The sequence below is a fragment of the Pelmatolapia mariae genome, linkage group LG22 (assembly GCF_036321145.2).
Source record: "Pelmatolapia mariae isolate MD_Pm_ZW linkage group LG22, Pm_UMD_F_2, whole genome shotgun sequence".
Classification (NCBI taxonomy): domain Eukaryota; kingdom Metazoa; phylum Chordata; class Actinopteri; order Cichliformes; family Cichlidae; genus Pelmatolapia; species Pelmatolapia mariae.
Window position 1 is genome coordinate 28,387,886 of NC_086245.2, and position 24,569 is coordinate 28,412,454.

The 24,569-nt window shown below is 41.3% G+C and overlaps 2 protein-coding genes across 6 annotated transcripts in view; one reads left to right on the forward strand and one right to left on the reverse strand.

Moving 5' to 3' along the window:
* Positions 1-10,925, reverse strand: part of ctdp1 (CTD (carboxy-terminal domain, RNA polymerase II, polypeptide A) phosphatase, subunit 1) — an 83,186-nt gene extending 72,261 nt beyond the window's left edge. For all 3 annotated transcript variants that reach the window (XM_065471271.1, XM_065471270.1, XM_065471272.1), the window contains exons 1-7: positions 10,421-10,925; positions 9,244-9,327; positions 6,854-6,947; positions 4,841-4,969; positions 4,265-4,415; positions 3,301-3,391; positions 2,352-2,518 (exon numbers count right to left, since the gene is read on the reverse strand). In XM_065471271.1, the coding sequence (XP_065327343.1) occupies positions 2,352-2,518; positions 3,301-3,391; positions 4,265-4,415; positions 4,841-4,969; positions 6,854-6,947; positions 9,244-9,327; positions 10,421-10,722 (1,018 nt within the window). In that variant the 5' untranslated portion in view covers positions 10,723-10,925. The remainder of the gene's footprint in view (positions 1-2,351; positions 2,519-3,300; positions 3,392-4,264; positions 4,416-4,840; positions 4,970-6,853; positions 6,948-9,243; positions 9,328-10,420) is intronic.
* Positions 10,926-13,233: 2,308 nt separating this feature from the next.
* On the forward strand, positions 13,234-24,565 carry adck5 (aarF domain containing kinase 5). 3 transcript variants are annotated; one of them, XM_065471273.1, is made up of 15 exons: positions 13,234-13,377; positions 14,029-14,123; positions 14,215-14,364; positions 17,270-17,345; positions 18,794-18,994; positions 19,078-19,218; positions 19,379-19,492; positions 19,803-19,934; positions 21,161-21,244; positions 21,532-21,613; positions 22,254-22,332; positions 22,413-22,504; positions 22,596-22,848; positions 23,850-23,966; positions 24,038-24,565. In XM_065471273.1, the coding sequence occupies exons 1-15, from the start codon at positions 13,354-13,356 to the stop codon at positions 24,138-24,140; spliced, it is 1,743 nt and encodes a 580-aa protein (XP_065327345.1). In that variant the 5' UTR covers positions 13,234-13,353; the 3' UTR covers positions 24,141-24,565. The 3 variants fall into 3 exon arrangements, with proteins under 3 accessions (XP_065327345.1, XP_065327349.1, XP_065327348.1); XM_065471277.1 differs by lacking the exon at positions 14,029-14,123; XM_065471276.1 differs by lacking the exons at positions 19,803-19,934; positions 21,161-21,244.
* Positions 24,566-24,569: the final 4 nt, after the last annotated feature.

Below are 24,569 nucleotides of genomic sequence, written 5' to 3' on the forward strand. Positions count from 1 at the left end.
ACAGCTAACAGATCATCTGCAGAGGAATGGCTTATTTGAAGAGTTTCAGTCAGGTTTCAGAGCTCATCACAGCACAGAAACAGCTTTAGTGAAGGTTACAAATGATCTTCGTATGGCCTCTGACAGTGGGCTCATCTCTGTGCTTGTCCTGCTAGACCTCAGTGCAGCGTTCGATACTGTTGACCATAATATCCTATTAGAGCGATTAGAACATGCTGTAGGTATTACAGGTACTGTGCTGCAGTGGTTTGTATCATATCTATCTAATAGACTCCAATTTGTGCATGTAAATGGAGAATCCTCTTCACACACTCAGGATAATTATGGTGTTCCACAGGGTTCAGTGCTAGGACCAATTCTGTTTACATTATACATGCTTCCCTTAGGCAGCATCATTAGAAGACATAGCATACATTTTCACTGCTATGCTGATGACACCCAGCTCTATCTATCCATGAAGCCAGATAACACACACCAATTAGTTAAACTGCAGGAATGTCTTAAAGACATAAAGACCTGGATGGCCGCTAACTTTCTGCTTCTTAATTCAGATAAAACTGAGGTTATTTTACTCGGCCCTGAAAATCTTAGAAATATGGTACCTAACCAGATATTTACTCTGGATGGCATTACCTTGGCCTCCAGTAACACTGTGAGGAACCCTGGAGTCATTTTTGACCAGGACATGTACTTCAATGCACATATTAAACAAATATGTAAGACTGCTTTCTTCCATTTGCGTAACATCTCTAAAATTAGAAATATCCTGTCTCAGAGTGACACTGAAAAACTAGTTCATGCATTTATTATTTCCAGGCTGGACTACTGTAATTCATTATTATCAGGATGTCCTAAAAACTCCCTGAAAAGCCTTCAGTTAATCCAAAATGCTGCAGCAAGAGTCCTGACAGGGACGAGAAAGAGAGAGCAGATTTCTCCTGTATTGGCTTCCCTTCATTGGCTCCCTGTTAAATCCAGAATTGAATTCAAAATCCTGCTCCTCACATACAAGGTCTTAAATAATCAGGCCCCATCTTATCTTAATGACCTTGTAGTACCATATCACCCTATTAGAGCACTTTGCTCTCGCACTGCAGGCTTACTTGTTGTTCCCAGAGTATTTAAAAGTAGAATGGGAGGCAGAGCCTTCAGTTTTCAGGCCCCTCTTCTGTGGAACCAGCTTCCAGTTTGGATTCGGGAGACAGACACTATCTCTACTTCTAAGATTAGGCTTAAAACTTTCCTTTTTAGTAAAGCATATAGTTAGGGCTGGACCAGGTGACCCTGAATCCTCCCTTAGTTATGCTGCAATAGACCTAGGCTGCCGGGGGATTCCCATGATGCATTGAGTTTTTCCTTTCCAGTCACCTTTCTCACTCACTATGTGTTAATACAGATGTGTTAAAACCGATAAAAACCCTGAAAACCATACATTTCACACCTGAGCCTCAACTCTCGCGGCCCGGTACCAAACGACTCACGGACCGGTACCGGTCCGAGGCCCGGGGGTTGGGGACCGCTGTGTTAATAGACCTCTCTGCATTGAATCATATCTGTTATTAATCTCTGTCTCTCTTCCACTGCATGTCTTTATCCTGTTTTCCTTCTCTCACCCCAACCGGTCGCAGCAGATGGCCCCGCCCCTCCCTGATCCTGGTTCTGCCGGAGGTTTCTTCCTGTTAAAAGGGAGTTTTTCCTTCCCACTGTCACCAAAGTGCTTGCTCATAGGGGGTCATATGATTGTTGGGTTTTTCTCTGTATCTATTATTGTACAATCTACTGTACAATATAAAGCGCCTTGAGGTGACTATTGTTGTGATTTGGCGCTATATAAATAAAATTGAATTGAATTGAATTGAACTTGACATATTAGTGGTTGAGGTCACGGGAGCCTCACCCATCTTGTACACTGTCTGTGGTTGTGAAGGTTCTTGTTTTTAAACAAATGCACAATTTACTACATTTTTACAGTCTTTTGAGGAACATTAATATCTGATCCAGACAGAAACAGAAACGAAAACATTTAGTGAACAATCTATGTAATGTCTGAAACTGGACAATTAATTCGGCTCTCGTTTATCTGACTGCGTCATTAAATAAATAAATAAATAAATAAAATAGTTGATTGTTGGAAGTGACCCTCAACTATAGCCCAGACACTTCCCACAAAGATTCCCATCACCACTGCAGGCATAAATTTCTGATTAAAGGCAGAGAACCATGAAATAGTGTGTTTTCCAATTAAACTTCTCTAAGCATCACAGGGTGTTTTACCTGCATAAAAGAATTGTTGGTCCAGATTGTTTTTAATGGACACATCACCTTATCAAAGATGAGTGGGTGAACCATACCTTTCCTGGCCATTTGAGCTTCCCGTGATCCTGGAGGAGCATTGATGTCTCCCGTGCCCTGGAAGTAAATGTATTTCTTCACAGTGATGAGGTTAGGTGCGAATTTCCACACATCCTCTCGGTCATCGATGATACAGACCATCGAATCTCCACAAGGAAAAAGGTTTCTATCCAGGAAAGAAAGAAAGAAAGACAGTGCTCAAAACAACAGTAAAACTGCTGAGCGTCATGGCAGATGCTCAACACAGACAGCCCATTAAAAATCTAGTAGTGTTGTTTTTGGTTACAGGGAAATAAGGGGAACATCAATTTCTTATATCAAAGTTCCACTTTTGTGTTTCCAAGAAGAGGCATTGCTGGCAACCACTCATAAGTGACACTGAGAAAGAACAATAGGGCTCTACCATTTGTGCTCATGCACAAACAATGACAATAAAGACATTAAACAAATGGATAATGGCGCTAAGAAAATGATTTGGATTAACCAGCTCCTGGGTTTTTTGTTATTATTTGCTTAAAACAAAAAACAAACAAAGAAAACAAGAAAAACGGAACAAAAAGAAATGTTTTATTCATGTTTTTTACTCAGTGGATTCTCTACTCATTTTGTTGTCGCTTATTTTGCTCCTCTGCTCTGCTCTCTGTTTCACCTTGTGTCTCACTGTATGCTCCGCCCCCTGTGTAAAGTCTCTCCTCCACGCACTCGGAACACAGCCAATCAGAGGAGAAGGCGAAGCATAACAACTTGTTACATAACTGGAAACCGAGTGTAAATACTAGAATCAAATCCTTACATAACCACCAAAGAAAACCAAAAGAAACATACCCCGAATCTTTCTCTTTGTTTTTAAAACAAAACCCTGTATAGTAGAGTCCAGACAGAAGACAAGGACTGATCACTAGACTAAGCTGTGAGCGACCGATCTATTCTTAGGTAGGAAATTCTCACCTAAGATTCCCAGTCTTTGAGAATGGATCGATGCATTCATCTCTAGAAAGGATTCGATGAGAGAAAAGCTTCTTTTCAGGATCCAGGAAGCCTAAAAAGAAAAGCAAAAAAAATGCAGATTTAATTTTTTTTTTTTTTTTTTTTTTTTTAATTTATGCAACTGTAACCACTTCTTCAAGACAACAGTGGATATTTTTCTTAAACTGACAAGCTTTTCTTGACCTTTTCTTTGGTCTTCCTGAATGCAATCAATCCAAGTTTCCCAGGGATTTTTACTGAAATAAAATGTCTATCAAGAAACGTGGACAGTAATGTACTGTGACTAAACAGGACAGCCACTGTACAGGCTGCTAAACCACAGCAAAAGCTGTCAATGGCAGGAGCGCTGACCTCAAACATGTCAAATCACTGCATCAGGGTCAGCAGTAAAATCCAATTCAAAATGCATTAAACATTCATCATATGGAGGCAGAACAGTACTAGAGTGAGACTGCCCCTATTATTTATTGCCTGATGAAAGTTTGCACCCAGAATACTAAAAACATGCTGCTTAGACACACTAACACATCAATATAACATTACTGAATCAGAAAGCTGTAAAATATTTTCATTTAGAAAGAAAGCAACATCAGGATTACTTTGAGCAGCCAAGCACTGTGCAAAGTAGATATCTGCAAACTTGGCAAGAAACCTGCTAACATCTGAGACATTACATGGGTTTAGTAAGCGTTTTTAAGTTTAAGTACAACTGCAGCTTGCAGATAGATAAGTGATCCAACAAAACATCAGCTAGAACACAAAGTATGAGCAGACACTCCCCTCTTATGGACACAAACGGGTAGTACAAGGTGAAAAGTTTCCCAAAGTGTCAAAATGCAAAAAGTGAAAGTGTAAGGTGATTTAATACATATCTGAACTTTAAAGTGGAAAGGTGCTGCAACATGTAAAACAATACGCTCCTTACCAGCAATGGTGTGTGCATAAAGGCGGCTCCCAAATGTGAAGACATGCAGCTCATAGAGCTTGGCGATTTTCTCCAAGAACTCCTTGCAGTGTGGGCGAAGTCGTGTGTGAAGCATAGGCTCTCCTCGGCCGAGCTGGAAGTGGAAAATGCCCTGAAGGACACGACAAGAGATTAAGAAAACGTCAGAAAGAAGCTGCAGGGTTGGGTATCAGGATGCACTATTAAAGATTGTCAATAAAGACATTATCATTGCTGACAAACTGAAAACCCCTTGATCTTGTTTTTATGGGAAAACAAGGACTTATGAAATGCATGGGCAGGCTCAGCAGCTTAGTGTGTGTTTGTGTGTGTAGCTACATTACAGACTGCTTTATGATTCTTTTATTTGCTTTACTTTTAGAGATCATTTTAGCATTTATTGATATCCTATAGCAGTGTCTTGTTGCTACAGCGGAGGCTGTTCAACAAAAGCTACATTGTACGAGTGTTTCAAAATAGCACTTTGCTAGAAATCGAAAGACGTGGTAGAATAAAAACCCTGCTGACAGTGATAGTTGTGTGAGGGGAGACCAATACCTTGTTGGACATCCGTTGGCAGTGCTGTTCAGTGGTGTGAATCAGCGTCTGGTCCAGGTCTACCATTAGGACCAGCTTTTTGTTGCGGTGGAGTCTCTGCTGGTCCTCTCTGCCCAGCTGTTCTGCTTGCTGTTGGGAGCGATTGAAGGTAATGAGTGGCAAATTAGCAAAACGTGAGCACACTCTAGGTTATGTTTTTGTACAGCACAGGTGCAAGAGATATTAGAGAGAGATATTTTCAAGGTTTATGGTTAAGAATTTTTTGTTTAAATTTGTGTGAAGTTGTTAGTTAAGTGCTTGATAGAAACTTAACAAACAGTAGCTGTGTCCAGGTCATTTGTTTATGCTCTCATTTTAAATGAAATTCTCACTGCTTTTAAAGCTATGACCTGTATATAAAAGATGGACACAGATCCCATTGTTAAGTGTGAGAATGAACAACATGAGCATTAACAACATCAAAGGAGGAAAGATGTCAGGCTTATTTTAGAGAAGCAATTGTTGCTGTTAGAAGACCATTTCCAAACAATCTGAGGTTCACAGTTCTGAAGCCACAACGATTATTCCCAAGACAAAACATTACAGGCAAATCTTCCCAGGAGTGGATGTTCCACCAAATTCAGCCCAAAGTCAGACTGCACATCCTCAGAGAGAGAATGTAAACAAACAAATGACTCTACACGCCTCAGATAGCATGCTAAAGTTTGTTACAGTATAGGAAAACTGGAGAAGTGTACCATTTTTCTGCCAGAAGAAAACTTCGTCTCTTTACAAATACCACATTTGCAAAGTTGCATATGAACAAGCCACTGGAAATGTGTGAACAAAGGCCAAATTGCACAAAGCCACGTCTGGTGAAAACCAAATCAACACCTCATTCCAGCTGTCGAGCACAGTGGTGGAGGTGTGAAGGTTTGAGCTTGTTTTGCAACCACAGGACCCGGCCTCCTTGTAGTCCCCAAGTCGACTATTAAGTACTCTCTATGCCAAAGTATTGTAGAGTCAAATATAAGGTCATCTATCAAAAAGCTAAAGCTTGGCAGAAACTTTGTTAAATAGCAGGACAAAGATCCCAAGCAGCAAAACTACAACAGAATAGCTGAAAAAGAAAAGAATCAAGATGCTGCAGGAGTTGCACCTTTCCTGCAAACCTCAATGAACTGAAGCAACATTGTAAAGCGTCAGTTCTTCCATAACAACTGTGTTCTATATTATTAGCAATTATTTCAAGTTATTACTGTTAGGACTGGTTTGATAGCCTACTGAATCGCAGTGTGTACTTAAGAGTTTCACAGGACAGCACAGAGGTCTGTAAAAACTTTATCACATTACTTTATTTCATGTTTACTGCACATTTACTCTGATTTAGGTCGAAATGAATTGGCTCAATGTCAAAGCAGCTATTACAGGCCTTTTTCACTAGTACCTACTCGGTTCAGCTTGGCTCTTTTTATGGTTTTTCATTAGGTGGTAGTACTACCTAATGGTACCAGTACTCGGGTGGGATTCCAAGTGATCTGAGGCAATTTGAAAATGTGACATCAACAGACTGTATGCAAGCGAGTGACACCCAGCAACAAGGGAAATGGCTACAGAAGAACACAACACTGTGACCCACCACCACCACATAGCAGCAGATATACCTTGGCATCATTGTTGTTGTGTTTGTGTCGCATACAAATGACATCACAGGACTTTCTGCCGTTGCTATAACGACTGCACCTGCATTAGATCGTACTCGATTGTGATGGAAAACGACTGAAACAGAGTTGCGTTGAGTCAAGCCGAGTAAGTACTAGCGGATTAGGGCTCTTGGTAAGACCAATCGAGAACTTGCAAATGCGTGGTCACCTACATTTAACTGATTAATCAATCATAAAGATGCAAGTCATGTTTACCGGAATTAGGACTACTCGACTTTTGCAATAAAAAAAACCCAAAACAAAAACACACACGTAAGGTTTATCTGGCCTGCCAGTCCAGTCCTCCACGTATCTTCATCATATGACTCACCTCAGAGCTCACCATCAGCTCAGGGACACTATGCACCATGGAGACTGTTGCTGTGGAGATGGGAGTTTGCTGGTTCCCATTTGTGCTCTGGAGCCTGAGAAGGAAAAACAGAGTGGGCGTCACACATTTTTTGCATCTCTCAGGTCCTTGAACATATTGCGCCAGGAATAAAAAGAGAGCTTTGAAAAACATGCAGATTTGAAACTGCTCCACTTGACAGCAGTTATGTTTGCAGTGAGCACAAAATACACCTCACTTACAAAGTGATGGTGAGCATTTCAAGCTACTTCAGGAATATGTTAACATGACATCCAAAAGTGACACCTGCTGAGGCAATTCTGTGCCACATTATGTAAACTCTGTCTTCAACAGTGATACCTTCAAAAAAAGAGCCAGACTTTTACTTCACAACAACAACAACAACAACAACAACAACAACAACATCAACAACAGCAGCAGCAGCAATTATAGTAAAACACAGACTCTGTGGGTCTATGTAAAAATCATTTGGTGTGTTTTGGAGTTTTATTAATAGCTTCAAATGCTCTTGCTTTACCAAAGTGATACAAAGAAAAACTGCAGAGTGCGAGTGCTTGATTTGGGACCAGAGCTGCAGCTCTGCACTCTGTATATGATCTCTGGCACCATCTGATGGCAATATATGAATCAGGCTATATCGCAAGCACTACTGTTCCCATTCAGTCAGTGTTTAATTTCAGTAAAAGTATGAGCTTTTATGAAGTTCCAAAGTATTCTCTAACTGAACCACGACTACACCCGGTGCCTGCATGGCACTGTCAGCATGAACTTTTTACCATTTATACAGGACTGTTTCCCAGCAAACAGGCTGCTTCTAAGAGTTGAGCGACCACAAGTAACTTAGACATTAAATATAACTGGTTAATGCCACGTATGTAACCTTAGCCTTTTTGTATCAAAAATATAAATGTCTCTACATTATTAGAGAGAGAACTCCAATAATGAGAAGATTATATGAGCTAGCACTTAGAGACAGTGGGAAGAAAGAACTCACATTTAACAGAAAGATACTTCTGGCATAGCCAGGCTCAGTGACGGGTGGACATTGGCTGCAACCAAATTCTTCAGAGGTGGGGCAGAAGAGAAGTATATATATTAAAATTACTGGTAACAGCCAGCGTTACCCCTCAGCCTCCTTGAAGGAACACCTATGGTATCAATTTTAAAAGCCTACGAGCCTCGAGTTATCACATTTGTATAAAATTTAACCTTTGACTTTGAGATTTATACTCATTTTAACTTTAATGGCTGAGGGGTAACAAATGGTTTGAAAAGCTCCTGAGAACCTTTTTGCATCTTGCAAAGGTTTTGACTCTAACTGAAAGTCAATCAGTAGATTGTTGTTTGAGCTAACTAGCTGTAGCAAACTTCAAAAAATTAAATAAAATCAATTGAGTAGATGATGTATATAAACAAAAATCATGTGCTTTTTAAGTATCTTGAGGTAAGTGTTGTAGATGAGCTTCGTCCCACAGATCAAACACTTGTATATTAGGTTAAACTGGTGACTCTAAATTGGCCACAGAGGTAAATCTAAGTGTGAATGATTGTCTGTCTCTCTGGATTAGCCCTGTGATAGACTGGCATCTATCACTCCTATGACAGGCTGGACAGGCTCCAAGAAAACAGACAGACAGAGAAAACAAAAGAAAGACATACTGCCTTTACCCAAAGCACAAGGACAGAAAATAAGGCTTTATAAGACATAGGTTCTATGGAGCTTCCATACATAGATGGTGTTGAACAAGTGGAAAAACAAAGTCTGGACTCTCTGGATCTACAAATGCCTCCCTACTAAAACATCCTCTGTAATCACATTTTAAAAACAATGATATCACATAGTTCAAATGCTTAGCTAAGTTTAAGTTCATTCATACAATTGAGTAAATGTAATATCAAAGATATTATCATCATATTATTTTGGTTTACATTTAATCATGTTTGTACATTTAAAGTCTACCAATAATGGCAATTTGCTTGGTTTTTGTCTTTGACAACAGCGTTAGGTAAACGTCACAGCTATCTTTTTTTAAAGAAAACATTTTTTTAATTTTTTGACCAATGTTTTCAGAATAGTTTTCATTTACTCATTTTGCTGGGTTTTGTTCACTTTTTTCCCCCTTGTCTTCTGCCACCAGCATGTGAAATGACGCAACCGTGACATCCATCCCAAATGAACCTATATGGAGTGGTTTGCTGTTCCATTTTTATTATTTATAGATATATCTATGTAATTAAAAGGGAGAAGTTGTAGTTCTTGGGGGGGAAATGCCTGAGCAGATCAGAAAAACACAAAGATTTAAGTTAAAGACAAACAAACAAAAAAAGAAAGAGGTAAAGCATGTACTTACTGAGTTAGATCTTGACCACATTCGGCACATAAGCCCTTCATGACAATGGGATGGCTGCATTCTTCTATTCTGACTATGGTGCCCCTGGAAAAAGGAAAAAACAGGAAAATAATTAAAGACCCAATTTACTTGCTTGCAAACTGAAGCCTGAGACTGTGCACAGATTCTTCATTAACTGTAGCATGCAAGTATATAAAGAAACATATAAAGAAAGGTGTTAATTAGGTGTTTCATTTTATTTAGCTGTAATAATAAGACGCTGTAAAAGTATTATAAATAACTAGCAGTAGATTAAGCGGGGAGCAAGAATTTACAAAGAGTACCTGAAAGCAGCACGACCCTTTCCTAACAGCAAATAACAACTATATCAGCTTTGAATGTGTATTAATATCAAAAGGTGTCGAATTTAAATGTAAAGTTTTCAAAAACAGAACATTTCTTTTAAATCTGATATATAATTCGCATAAGAAGTGATGCTAATACATAATAAAGCACAAAAAAAACGGTCAAACCATTTAAAGCGAACTTCAAAATCTCCTCTTTTGGTAATTAACTGCTATTAACGCGTATTAATTCTCCCGTTACTGTGAATTAATACGCGTTAAAGTATATATATATACGGCTGGTTCAAGCTCACGAGGATAACGGCTGCCTCCAGGGTCACTCTTCTACCTGTCAATCTGCACTGCTTGTACACAATTTTGTGCACGCGATAGTGGCTGCGTCAAGGCAAACAGCACAGCACAAGACCATCTACCACGTGGTCGTGCCTTCAAAACAAAAGTGCGGAGCTTTGTGAAGTCAATCATTACTGTACGTTAATAAAAATTCTGATTTAGCAAATAAAACAGTTTTCTAACTTTCTCTTCCACTACAATCACAACTCCTGAAAAAGCTCGATAAAATAACATTTATAAAACACGATGCTTTTAGTTTGAAGGCCCCCGACGAAACGCCAGCTTGTTTATTTTGCGGTACTTGACTCTGGTCAGAGCAAACGCTTCACTGTGTTGCTTTGAGCGTGGCTAGCAAACAAGCTAACGTCAGGTTATCAGCGTTAGCTCCTTAGCTAGCTTAGGTACAATGAGCGTGAAGACAGCTGCAACAAAACTGAGCTGACACAAACAGGGAACAGGTCAGCTAACATTAACGAGCTATAGCAAGCAGGGTGACTCACCCGGGAGATATGACTTCTCCAAGTTGACTGCATAGCTCCTTCACTATTCCAGCACGGTCCGATTTCACCTTCTTCTCTGGCAGCCTGGCACCATCAGTCCCCTTCTCCTGAGGTATGGGTGCACACAGTGCTAGCACGGAGTCCACGTTAACAAGAGAGCCGGCTTTGACTTTCCACTCTATAAGCCGGACAGGGAGAGCCCCGGCTGGCCAGCAGATATCCGCCACCTGCACCACGGGGCCCTCTGCAGCTGCACCATCGCCGCTGCCACCACCACCAAAATCTGCAGGAGGATCCTCCATCTGCCCCGCACTCTCCAAAAACAAAATCTCCTTACTTTTGAAAAGCTGACAACTTAAAAGGTATCCACTCGACTTCGCAAATCCCCGTGTATCATTAAAACGTGCGAACCGTCAACATCGAGGAGAATTAAAACAAATGTGCTGCAGATTTAAACACAGCAGCTCCACAGTCCCAGCAACGTTCGCTCTTCCCGCCCGTAAACAGGAAAGCGCAACACTGCAGCGACACGGGTCGCTACAGTATCCGGTATACAGCAAGCCACTCGCGAAAAACACCAGAGAACTTCTATCGTCTCCGAGAACGTCCACTCTTTGGATCTCTGTTTTCTTAGAGGGCGCTCGCGAGGTAGTCCAGAATGAATACATCCCTGTGGACGTGAAGCCCCCAAATGTAAATTCCGTCGAGGATTTTATGCTGGGGACTTTATCGTGTGTTTTATAGGTGAATGTGAGACAATGGACTGAGTTAAATTTCGAAAAATATTTTACGGGGTTTGATTGTAGTTAAAATGCGTTTTATGTGACAGCGCAATAATAAGACACTTTACGGCATCTGCCATTTTGATTTTGGGCATAAAGCTAGTGAATCCTAAATTGACCAATCAACTTGCAGGTTTGGTTTTCGGAAAATCCGATTCTCTTTTTTTAAAGATAAAGGAAACGATGTAACTGTTGTTATATTTTAGGTCGTAAAAATTATAGGTATGCAAAAAATAATAACAATAGTAATTTGTGGGTTTTTGTCTAGAAGCAGGTTTTACCCGTTTAGGTCCTTTTCACTTGTGATCATCGAGGACGAGCTCGCCGGCGCCCTCTGCAGTGCCGCTAGCTAATCTACAGTCAGTTTGTGTACAGTGGGATTATTAGGAAATGAAACTACTTCCCTAGATCATCTCTGAACGCAGTTTCTACTTAGGTTTCAAAATAAAATGACTCGTTATTATCGGCAGATGCCTCTTTGCGACGCTTTTCACAATGTTGCCGTAAACTTTTAAAGTAACCAATGTGGTTATTCTAAGTGCTCCTTATTATAGATATCACCTATATAGCGCTTACATATTGTGTTAAAATCCGTGCAACCGTGAAAGATCATTATTTATGTTTTCCCTTTTTCTTTAAAGCCGCTGAACCCGCACAGACATGGTGTTACCTGACGCAACTTGATGTAACATATAAGTAACACTACACAAGTGTCTCATGGGGTTTTTGCAATAAGAGCATGATATTTACAAATGCAGTCATGTTTTAAGGTGTAAGTGAAGGAGGTTGTTATAGTTTAAGAAAGCCTTAGGTTTGATTGTATAGGTTATACCGGCCCTCGAGGTATGTTAATATTTAACTTTCCAGGCTGAAGATGGGACTGAAGGAAGTCAGCAGGGGAGATAGATGATGACCTTACAGGACAAGGACGTACCTCGTACTGTTCTGGCTGCTCAATGACGTAGAACTTAAGCACCTCCTTCCAGAGTGTTCGTTACAACTAAGCGAGATGTTTCACTGCCCGATTTCTTTTTCACGCAGGTGTGAAAACACCTTTTTTTCTAATATTTCACAATAAAACCCATAGAAATAGTCTTGAAATACCAGCGATAAAACATAGCTTACACAAGTAGCTTCCGTTAACGTTTGGTTTTTAAAAATAATTTTATACCATGTTCTACAAATTATGAAATAGACATTTTTTCTTATTAAATGTATAAAAGTTGTTGTGGGGTTAATGAAATAGAATCTTTTTTTTTCATTGAGGCAAAATTAGTCATTTAAAGGAACTCATGAAATTCCTGAAATTATATTTTAAATAAAATTATGTATATTGCACACCATAGGGCTTCTGTTACCTAACCTAGATCATTGTCAGTGGGTGGATGCAGTGGGTCGATGGATTTACTTAGCACTAGTGTGGTTAAAGTTCTACAATCTATTTCCATCAATAAATAGACCTATTTGCTAAAGACAGGTTCTAGTTATTAACACAACGTATGATGTTAAATTAAGTTTTCCTTTGCACATTCCTTAATTTTAGAAACACACACACACACACACACACACACACACACACACACACAATGGAGGGAAGTGTCTGCATTACACAAGGAAGTTTCCCAATGATCCACATATTACATCAACCATGACTTGTGTCCCATATCATTGGCACTGTATCAGTGCAAAGGTAGCCCAGGTGGTGGCAGCCAATCATAATTCAAATACACACATGTCCAGTGTGTGTAGGAACCAAATTTTCTGTGAGGTAGGGGGACCTTTGTGTGTCTTCAGGCAGGAGGTGTAGGTGTGGTTTTAAGACGGATCTAATGATTTAGATTTTTTTTCTAAAAGAATCACATCAAATAAGAAAAATGTGACTATTTTCAGTTATCTAAATAATAAATAAGTAAGACATCTTTTCATTTGTAGTTTTTATTTGCACGGCCGAACGAGCTGTCAAAAAATAAACGGAAACTACAGTATGTGGGAGGGTACCATCTCGCATTGCGTTACTCTTTGGTTAAACATCAGCAAACCAGTGTGCTGTTAGCAGTTTATGAAGGAGAAAGGTAAAGCGTTTACTGGTGGCTGCTGACAAGGAATACTAATACGTCTCTTGGAGCGGGTCTGTTTTAATAACTCGGAGACATGATAGCGGAGAACTGTAAAGTGGTAAATAAATCTTATTTTTAACGCAATTCTCTCCAATTAGCAAGTTAATTGCTAGCCAGCTGCAATTGGGCCCGGTGTGTTAGCGTCTGTATATATTATCTGAAGTTTAAACTAAATGCCAAGGCCGTGTTTCAAATCCATACTGCTACCTAGCATGTTTTAAAGCTGGTTTTGACATGAGGTAAGAACACATTCAACACTCTGTTTCCAGCCATGATGTGAGTAGGAGAATGAGACTGCAGGAGTGGATCGTCTCCAAGTGTTCGTGCGCGCTGGAACACTTGGGAGGATGGGTGTTTGCGCTGCTCAGGTCCCTGACCCCGCTGCCATGTGTAAATTAATTTATCTCCACTGGAAACATTTTGTCCCTCAAAAGCAAACTGCAAAGAACAACAAAGTGTCAGTATAGCTGCTCATGTTCGCCTTGAACCAGACGCTCTCGCTTCCCGTCCCACGCGCGCACGTTGTCTTGCTGTTCCTCAGAACACAGTGTCTGTCCTCTGGGCCCACACTTTACTTTGTGCCCTAAACCTCTTTACCTAACTCGGGGGGTTGGTTAACGTTCACTTAACCTGTGCAAACACAGAGTTCAGACGTGTCAGATGGAAGTGGTGCTGTAGTTCACTCATACACTGCTTTGTTTTTCTTCAGTTGACGTTATGTCTGCATCAACTGGCTCTCCTCCGAAGAGCTCCGCTTCTTGGATCTTCATCCCTCCCAGCAAGGCGATCTTTCAGTTCACTCAGGTAGCAGACAGCTGAGGACCGTAGATGAGCTTCAGGCTATGCTCAAGTCTGCATGCAATGAGACTATATGTGTGTGTTTTAAATCTTGCAGGGATGCTAAGCGCAGAGGCTTGTTATGGAAGACGCTCGTTGGCCTCTCTGTTGGTGTTCCCGTGGCGGTGAGCATCAAGTATGCCGTATCGGAGCCCAGACAGAGGAGACAGATGAGGATTGTGATTGAAGGGTTTGGCCGCTTCTGCAGGTTTGTATGAATGTCATTATCAGCATCATGAGATTCTAACACATGTTCAGTCTGAGGCTGTGAAATGGTCTCTAAATGGTGACTTCTTATCTATTAAACTTGTATATTAGACTTGTATATCTAATAGTGTTCTCTAAGTATTGTCAGGAACATTAGCTAAAGTAGGTCATTTTTTTCATGAATGGATAAAAGCAAAAGAAACAAAAATATCCTGACAGTGTTGCCTTTTATGGAAATTGATAATTTTATCCTTCTTATAAGGTTGTAAATTCCATCTCATTACTTTTAGTTTTTGGGTTACACCACAAGACTGAGAGCAGGGTGGAGACTGGCAGGAGCAGATGTGTGGCCAAAGTCAATGTAGTTATTAAGCCAAAATGGCTTCTGTTTTGCCCTCATTTATTATTCCACCAAGAGGTTACGTTTTTACTGTGTGTGTCATTCATTCTGAATGTAAACATGACAGCCCAAAAAGTTAAGACTGAACTCTGATGAAACTTTGGGGGTGTAGAGTGGGGTCATGTTAGCTTTGCATCCACTAAGCTATTCAAGGTCAGCTTCATTGGTCAAAACCTGACAAAAAGCCTGATAGAAACTTAGAAACTATTATTCTTGCTAGTGTGGTGTGTTTTATCAAGATGTATAAAATCTACTTTATAAAGACTGAAAGTATCAAAGTCGTTATATTGATGTGAAGATCAAAGGCCCCATAGAGCTGTATGATACTGTGTTTCTTACTGCCATTGTTTGTATTGACAAACATATCGGCATATAGGAAATGATTTATTGGCATTCTAAGTACCTCTTAACTTTGGACATCTGACATCTTCCTAAAGGTCAAATGAGGTATAAATATTATAAAAATCTGTTATCCTTTAAACTTTGCTTAAACTTCAGTTGCTTTTGTTTGTATTGGCAACATTTAGGAAGTGATATGGGTATATGACGATTCTAACTATCACATTCCACTTTGCATTTAAATACTGACCTTTGACCTCACTTTTACATTTCACATCTGCTTTTTTTCAAGTTGACCCCAGAATGTGTTTCATCCTTAAATAAGGCATTGTCAAGAGAAAGAGAGCTACCTAACTCAAGGGACGAACTAGTGTTGTCTACGCATAACAGACAACTTTATGTTACTGGCAGCCTGTTGCCGTGTAGTGTGTCCTTAAAGATTTGAGGAAACTGAACGCTGTGAGAAGGTCATGTCCTTAAAGAAGACCCGAGACGGCATCTGTGAGCTACATCTGGCCCTTCAGTTGGTGCATCTGTTCTCTGAAGCCTCCTCAGAAGTGGTCTCAGCGGAAGGATGGCCAAATTACACAAGAACTCAACTGAAAATGCATCAAGTCTGATGAATCTAGTCCTCACTGGACTGTATGGAGGATGTTGGGAGACAGACTACAACAGTATGCCTGTAAAACACGGTGGAGGCTCTGTCATGTTTTGGGGCTGCATTTCAGCTAGTAGAGTTGGGGATCTTTTTAAAAGTTATGGATTGTAAATGTAGAAAAGTGCCATCTGATTTTGGAAACCACTGTGCAATAACATATGGGAAGAGTCAAATTGTTTATGGCCTCATTTTTCAGCACAATGATCCCAAACACAGTGCCAGTGCCATAAAATACCTGGACAGTGTTCTGTTGTGTGTTTATTCCATCAGTCATGGATCGGCCCCCCCAGAGCCTAGACCTCAGCTTTCTTAAAGCATTAAAGCAATGTGGAAACATCCTGATACAGAACAGTAGCCAACATTCAAAGAAGAGCTTTGACTGTCCTTCAAGAAACCTGCAGAACTAGTCCCAAAGACTACTTGAAGAAACTGCAAGAAAGTTGACGTACAAGAGTTCAGGCAGTGTGGAAGAATAAAGCTGGCTGTGTTAAATGTTGAGGTTCAAGCTTGTTACAATTATACAAACTCTGTTTTTTCCTTCTTTGCTGTATTTACATGTATGTTTGCACGTTTCAATAAATCGCTGCTCCCCTTCCCGAGTTTCTTAGCAACACTTCTGCGCAGCGCTGTCCATGCCTAGAAGCCATTAGCACTGGGCTTAATTGACCCATTCTTACCAATCAGAAGATCGATGCATTGATCCCTGATTTTTTTTTTTTCCAGTCCATGTGCTGAGATGTCCTTGAGCAAGATATTGAACCCCAGTGCATCCGTGCAAGTGCATGCTTACATAAAAGTGACATAAGAATTTGCATCTTTGAGTTTTCAACCGAGTAGAAATGCAGAACGCACTTTTACCAAATGCTGCTAATAGGAAATCCAATCGTAGATGTTTTCTCTCTATTTTATAAGGCCAAGGCACTTTATTTTTGCAGCTGCAGATATCTTTGAGCTGATGCTAGATTATTTAATTTGATTTCCAGATCCCCTTCCTCACACAACCCTTAACGGATCAGTATGTACTTCCAGCGTGGAACCAGAAATCTCATGCATGCGAGGCAGGCAAATGCTTAAGCCGTTACACCGTAGAACCATTGGTGCTGCTTAAATGAAACTAACAAGATAATATGTATGAAAGGATAAACATGAGGGCAGAGAATGACTCTGCTGTATTGCAGCAGCCTATGTGTGTGGAGCCTAGTGGTAAATGAAGAGCACATGATTTTTATTACACTAGTGCTGTGTCACTGTATTTAAAGTACACTTTTGCTTTATTCTAACTTGCTGGAAGTGTAACAATTTGCCTTTCTCCGATCAGTTCAGACAGACTACATTTTTAAAAATATTTTGCCACCCTCACTTTTTTTCTCACTAATCTTTATTATAGAAAAACAATCCTCTTACCGCTGATCGTATTAGGAATCGTTCCCATCACATGCTAGCAACTCTGTTTATTTGTAAGTCAGACCTTTCAGTTCCAGTAATCATCAGATATCTGTGTGTCCTCAGATCTCTCTCTGTGGGACTCTTCATTTCCGCTGACTACTGGTGGACCACCAACGTGCTGCTTCGTGGAATAGATGAGGTCAGTTTGTTTTTAGAGTGGATTATATGGATTGTGTTACTAGAGCTTTGGCTGAAGCTCTGACAGTGAGTCCAAGGATTTCTTCATGACACCTAATGCCAGGGTCAGTGTGTCGTTGCCAAGCCTGCAGAGGTCTGTGTCCTGCTGCATGGATATGCCTCCCCAGATATCACTGACCCACTGAACGGTGGTACAGACAGCAAAATGTTCTTCAGATCCTTTCACGTCAGTCACATGTGCTCAGGGTGAACCTGCTCTCTCTGTGAAAAGCACAAGGAATTAGTGGTGGAGCTGCCAATTCTGGTATTCTGTGGCAAATGTCAGTCTCCGTGGTGCCAGGGAGTGAGCGCAGGGCCCACTAGAGGATGTCGACCCCTCAGGCCACCCTTATGAACCCATACATGGTTCCCATGGCAACGACTTCAGCTTCCAGGCCCCTCTTCTGTGAAACCAGCTCCCAGTTTAGATTCTGGAGACAGACACCCTCCCTACTTTCAACATCAGGTTTAAAACTTTTGATAAAGCTTATAGTTAATCCTGGATCAGGTGACCCTGAATCCTCCCTTAGTTATGCTGCAATAGTTTCAGACTACTGTGGGCTTGTCATGGTGCACTCAGCATTTCTTCTTCACTGTGTTTATACCCCACTCTGCATTTCCACGGTGTGTGTTTTGTCCTGTCCTCCTGTTTGTTTTGGGGTTTTTCTTTCCCAGTGTCCCAAAGTGCTTAATCAAAAGTGGGGTGTTTTTTCTGTATTGTTTTAGGGTCTTTACCTGACAGTATAAAGCACCTTGAGGTCGCTGTTACTGTCATTTGGTGCATTATAATAAAAATTGAATTAAATAAAGTCTGTTTCTAATTGTTTCTGTCCTGTTGGAGGTCATTTTGTAGCTCTGGGCCTTCTATGGCCCTGTCCAGCTCTCCTAGAGTAACTGCCTGTCTCCTAGAATCTCCTCTGTGCTCTTGACAGGTTTGCAAACAAACCTTCTGGCAGTGGGACTTATTGATGTGCCATGCTGGAGGTTTTGAACTACCTTTGCAGCCTCTGTAGGGTCCAGGCATCGCCCCAGCAGTGACACTGACACTAGCTAAATGCAAAAGTAGTCAAAAAACAGAAAAGATGAGGAGGGAAAAATGTCAGTGGCCACTTATAAAGCCATTCCTGTTTTGGGGGCTGTCTCATTGTTGCCCCTCTAATGCACCTGTTTTTAATTTCATTAACACCACCACATCAACATCCCAGAAGCTTCACTGAATTGATGCTATTCTCTCATTAAAATGTGCCCATTTCATTTTTAGAGCAGAGTACATGTACATTATTTTCTCCCTTCAGTCACTTTATTACGTGTTGGGTCCAAGCTTCATGTGAACTAGAAGGAACTAGTTAGCATTCATTTTTAGCACTGATGCCGTTAATGCTTTCTGTCTTACGTGTATCTCCCTGTTAGAGCAATCCATCCTACGTGACTGAGATGTCAGCTTGCCACCAGAGGGCAGCAGAGTCCATCGTGGAAGGAGCCATAAAGAATGGAGGCCTGTACATTAAGCTTGGCCAAGGCCTGTGTGCCTTCAATCACCTGCTACCCCCTGAGTACATCCGCACCCTGCAAGTACTAGAAGACAAAGCTCTAAACAGGAGGTACAAAGAGGTGAGGAGTGCAGCACAAGCAAAGCACAGGACTCGTGAAAGAGGACAGAGTGACACTGGTCAGGATGTGTCTGTCTCTAACAGGTGGACGCTCTCTTTGAAGAAGACTTCAACAAGACCCCTGATAAGCTTTTTAAAGCATTCGACTATGAGCCCGTTGCTGCTGCCAGCTTAGCTCAGGTTCATAAAGCCCTGCTGTTTGACGGGACTCCGGTCGCTGTGAAGGTGAGCTGCTGAAATCACTGTTAACATTTTAAATGACCTCACTACAGCAGTGAAGCATTAGCCTCATGAAACAACGATTCAGTTATATCTGAGGTTTTATTTTTGGTCATGGGAAAGTTTGGTCCTGACTTTTAATAGTTTCTCGTCCTGTTTCACACAGGTGCAGTTCATTGACCTCAGGGATCGCTTTGATGGAGATATCCGAACATTGGAGATCCTGCTGGATATTATTAAGTTCATGCACCCCAGTTTTGGGTTCCGATGGGTCCTTAAGGTCAGAAAGTGTCTGTATGACTTGACCGATTCACTCGATGTTCTAAACCCAGGGTGTCCAACTCCAGGCCTCAAGGGCCGGTGTCCTGCAGGTTTTAGATGTGCCCTTGATCCAACACAGCTGATTTAAATGGCTAAATTATCTCCTCAACATCTCTTGAAGTTCTCCAGAGGCCTGTTAATGAACTAATCATTTGAGTCAGGATGATATCTAAAACCCGCAGAACACTGGCCCTTGAGGCCTGGAGTTCACCACAGTTTTCTGTTTAGAAAACTTCAGAAGTTACAGAGTTTTATTGTAATTTGTGTAGGACTTGAAGGGAACACTGGCTCAGGAGCTGGACTTTGAGAATGAGGCCAGGAACTCTGAGAGGTGCGCAGAGGAGCTGAAACACTTTAAATTTGTGGTTGTACCTAAAGTCTTCTGGGAGCAAACCAGCAAGGTGAAGTTGTTGTCAGTGGTACAGAGTAGTGCTGGGCGATATGGAAAAAATATTTATCACGATATGAATTATTTTATATGTCGATAACGATATATATCACAATATACCACCTGACCTGTGGTCATCTGGAAAGTACGCAGTCTGTAAACCGCGAGCGCAGAGGGTGCAGTCTTTGTTAATGAAATGGATGGTTACGCTCATGTAGGGCTGCGTATCTCTGCTCGTCCATAGGCCAGTCGTCAAGGCATAATGCACAACACTGCAAACATCCTTCTCTACTTTGGCCCGGCATGCGTCATATAAGTGAGGCAACTCGACTTTACTGAAGTGCTTACGACCGGACAAAACGTACCTCGGATCAAGGACTTTGACGAGGTCACGAAAGCTGTCCTTCTCAACTACATAAACAGGGGCCATGCCTTTACAAATGTAACGCGAGATGGCTCCTGTGATTTGTTTATGGCGCTGGGATGTTTTCTCATAAGGGCCTTGTGTGAAAGACTGCTGTATTTTCGGCTGTCTATAGTTTTTCTTTTTCCAACTTGCTCCCATCATTCCACAACTTGGTTTAGCTTGGATTTTCTAGATTCTTTTTCGTGGACCTTCTGTAGGTGATAGAAGAGATTTGTTGTGTTGCCATCAGGTGCAGGAATAGTTTTATAGCATAGCTTGCAAGTGGGCGTCTTCTGCTCTGTGTTGGTGCTGTTGAACCCAAAATGTAACCAAATCGCAGATGTACCAGATGTACCCCCTCTTTTCGGTCAAAGTGCTTCTTCCTGGGCTGCCTGTGTAGCTGTCTCTGCCTGTTGCATGTCCGGGCATGAAACTGCAACATGTCGCACGTCCATCGTTTTGAGTTACCGTAAAGTATGTCGCAAATCCGGGTGCACGTAAAGCAGCACCATGTCGCAAAACCACAAGACGGAGTTTCTTTGCGAAAAATATCATTTTTTTTATACTTTATTTTCTCTTGCATAAAGTTAAGAGTATGTATAGTGAGAAGACAACACTAATATATTTGCCACAGGCTATTTAATGTTATATTTTATGTAATAATTTATAAAATTATGATAGAAACGATAGAAGACAAATGGCATGATAGACACTTTTCTATCGTCCACACGATATATATCGTCATATCGCCCAGCACTAGTACAGAGTAAGTGCACAATAATACTGCTCGACTTCCATCAGCGTCCTCTTTATTTTTTCTCTCCAATACTCAGAGAGTGCTGACAGCAGAGTTTTGCGACGGCTGTAAAATCAACAACGTGGAAGAAATAAAACGTCAAGGACTGAGTCTGAAAGATGTAAGCTGCGCAGCTGACGATACTCTAAATCCTCGAGTCACTCGCCTCTTCTCACTCTCTGTTTCAGTGTCTTTTGTTTCTCTTCTCTCACCCATAACCAGTTGTGGCAGATGGCTGCCCCTCCCTGAGCCTGATTGTGCTGGAGGTTTCTTCCTGTTAAAATACATTTTTCCTTCCCACTGTCGCCAAGTGCTTGTTATTGTTGGGTTTGTGCAACATAAACCACTTTGAGGCAGCAGTTTTTGTGATTTGGTGTTATATAAAATAAATGTAGCTTTATTTTTCAGACTGCAGATAAACTGATCAGAACATTTGCTGAGCAGATATTCTACACCGGTTTTATCCATGCGGACCCTCACCCCGGGAATGGTAGGTACATCACATGGACTGTAGAGCATGGAACCACTGGTGTTGTTACTCTGCATTTTTAAACCTCAGCATTAGTGTTTTGGTTTCCTCCATGTTGTTGTTGTTCTTTTTAATGACCCAAAAAGGCTCAGAATTTGGAATGAGGGTACATTTTAAACCCAATGCTGGCTACCTTGTAAGGACAAGCTTTACCTTATAGAAGTGATTCAATAAAGTCCTGTGATTTCACTCATTAAAACTGAAGCACAAACTTCCTGGATGCTCTGTTCCACATAACAGGACATGTTGTTTGTCAGTTAATTCCATTAAAATCTACGAAAGGCATCAACACAGCTGACAAAGAAGCCAGACACCTGTAAGCCTTAGAAAAATCCAAATGAGAAAAATCACACACTTGAGTGTTTATTAAGAAACTTGGTTATAGCAGGGTTGTTAAATCAGTGGCTATGTGGGAAGTTTAATTCTTTAAAATTCTGAGATTTTTTGTTTTTACTTTATTTTTTTACATTAACGTTCATAAACAAGTTCAAGTTGTTTACTCATGCTAAAAAAAACATATACATATCATATGAAATGACATGAATTAGTAGCAGATGTTCTAAAGAGAAGAAGTCACTCAAATTTGGATCATGTGTTGCAGTTCTCGTGAGGCGAGGTCCTGACAACAAGGCGGAGCTGGTGCTGTTGGACCACGGCTTGTACGAATACCTCAGTCAGCAGTAAGAAACTGATGAGTCGGCATGAGATACTCTCAGGTTTTTGCTCAGCTATCTGCTTTAACTCTGACCTTTGAACTTAGAGATCGAGAGGCCCTCTGTAAACTTTGGAGGTCCATAGTCCTCAGGGACGAGGCAGAAATGAAGCAGCAGTCCAGTGCCCTCGGGGTCAAAGGTCAGGACGCTTGACTTAAATGCCATGTTAACTTTGTTATGAACAAATGTGGGGATTAAAATCAAACACGAGGGCTCGTCGTCCTCTGCAGAGTACTTCCTCTTCTGCGAGATGCTGCTGCAGCGACCAATCAACATGCACAAGTTGGGTCTGTCCAACATCCTGAGCAGGGAGGAGACGGCCTACATGCGTGAGATGGCCGTCCACCGCTTCGAGAGCATCATGCAGGTGCTGAAGTCGATGCCTCGGCCCATGCTGCTGGTGTTCAGGAACATCAACACGGTGCGGAGCATCAACATCACACTGGGGGCGCCGGTGGACCGCTACTTTGTCATGGCCAAGAGGTAAACACCCCAACACAACATCTCAGGGGTCATAAAGGATGAGATCAGCATTATGTAAAGCAATATTTCGTTTGGGAATGTCAGTCGGTACTTCGCTTTAAATTAGTGGGTATGCTGCGTGTTGCCCCTGTGTGGATACAGCTGCAAGGATCAGCTAATGAGTGTGCACACCACAGTTTCACCCATATACAGTCACTTCTGACTCCAAAAATCATCAGCCAAAAACCCTAATGCACAGACACCAGTAGGTGATGGCTTATGACTCTGTCCATCTGTTATCTACAGTCTGTTTAAAACACCTGATACCTGGAAGTATTCAAACAATAAAGAGCGTAATGAGTCAATGTCTGCTGGGCAGTTAGTGTGAACCCTGAGTAAGCAGAACCCAAAGTGAGCCCCACACACACTCAAAGAAAACCAGGCCTCAGGATCAATACATTTGTTCTTATTTGGTTTTTTTGAGACACTTTGAACTTTGTTTTAACTTTGTTCTGTGCTTATCAAAGAAAAATGTCCCCACACGGTTGGTCAGAAAGCACTATGGATTTCTAGTTCAGGACCTTGCATTGATAACTTAAAGGTACATGACCTCTATTGGACAAAGTTTTGTAAAGAACTAAAAACCGATCAATGCAGCGCACTGAACTCCATCGCAAACTGTTGAAGTTCACACTTCCACAGTCAGCTCATTTTCCAGCATGAAAGTTAGAATAGAAATTTCCCCAGAGCGCAAAGTTGTTTGAGCAAAAATGCAGAATTTTAAAGCCTGACGCTGATGTTAGGGCTGAATTACATGTTTATTTTTAAATGTAATTTTGTGTCTCGGTGACCATTAAAGTTGATTAAAACAATACTTTAAAATATCTACCTCACTAAGTGCTGTGAGTGATAATCTTTTGTGATGGAAACAAGAAGCTCCCCTCAAAAGAAGCCTCCACATCTCCAGCAGAATGTCGTAAAAATTTGCAGATCTTCTGCATGTGTCTTTTTCTCATCAACAGCGCCGTGCGAGGCTGGGGGAAGATTCAGGCTGAGAAGTTCGGCGTCCTCCCCCAGCTTTGGCTTTTCCGCTGGGGGAGGACTGCATGGGAGAGCGTCAAGTTTGAAGTTGCTCTGAGGTGTGCAATAATTAAAGAAATTATATGTTCTGTGATTGGTGCCACTGAGGCTGATTAGATTACTTTTACAGATCAGAGATGGCAGTGATGAGCCTGACGCGTGCGGTCCTGGCGCTGCTCCAGTACTTGGGCCTCCTATCGCTGGACTCCGACTTGTACGAGTACCTGAAATAGCGCGCAAGCGTCTCACTACAAAGGATTCATTCCAAGCACAAATGAACGCAGCTCATCAATGAGCCTTTTGCTGCTCAAGCAGCTCCGAGTGCTGGTGGTTTACGGTGCTGCTCGACCGTGAGCAACGTTCCCATCAAACCACCTTCAGAGTCTGCTGGGGGAGAATGTGCTCCACTACAGGACTGTAAGCATCCGTTCCAGGGCGAGAGGAGCAACACCACCAATGTGACTTTTAAGTAATTTAAAGATCTTATTTATTTTAAGAGTAATTTTGAGAAACCAAATCCAATGAGGTTTTTAACCTGCAGGTTTTTTTAATGATGCAGACATTTTCTCAGTTATTCTGTCAGACAGTATTTTGTCCAGTATCACCTGACTGTTTAAATTGTGAGAACATGGTAATAAAACACGAAGAAATCACACCAGTCT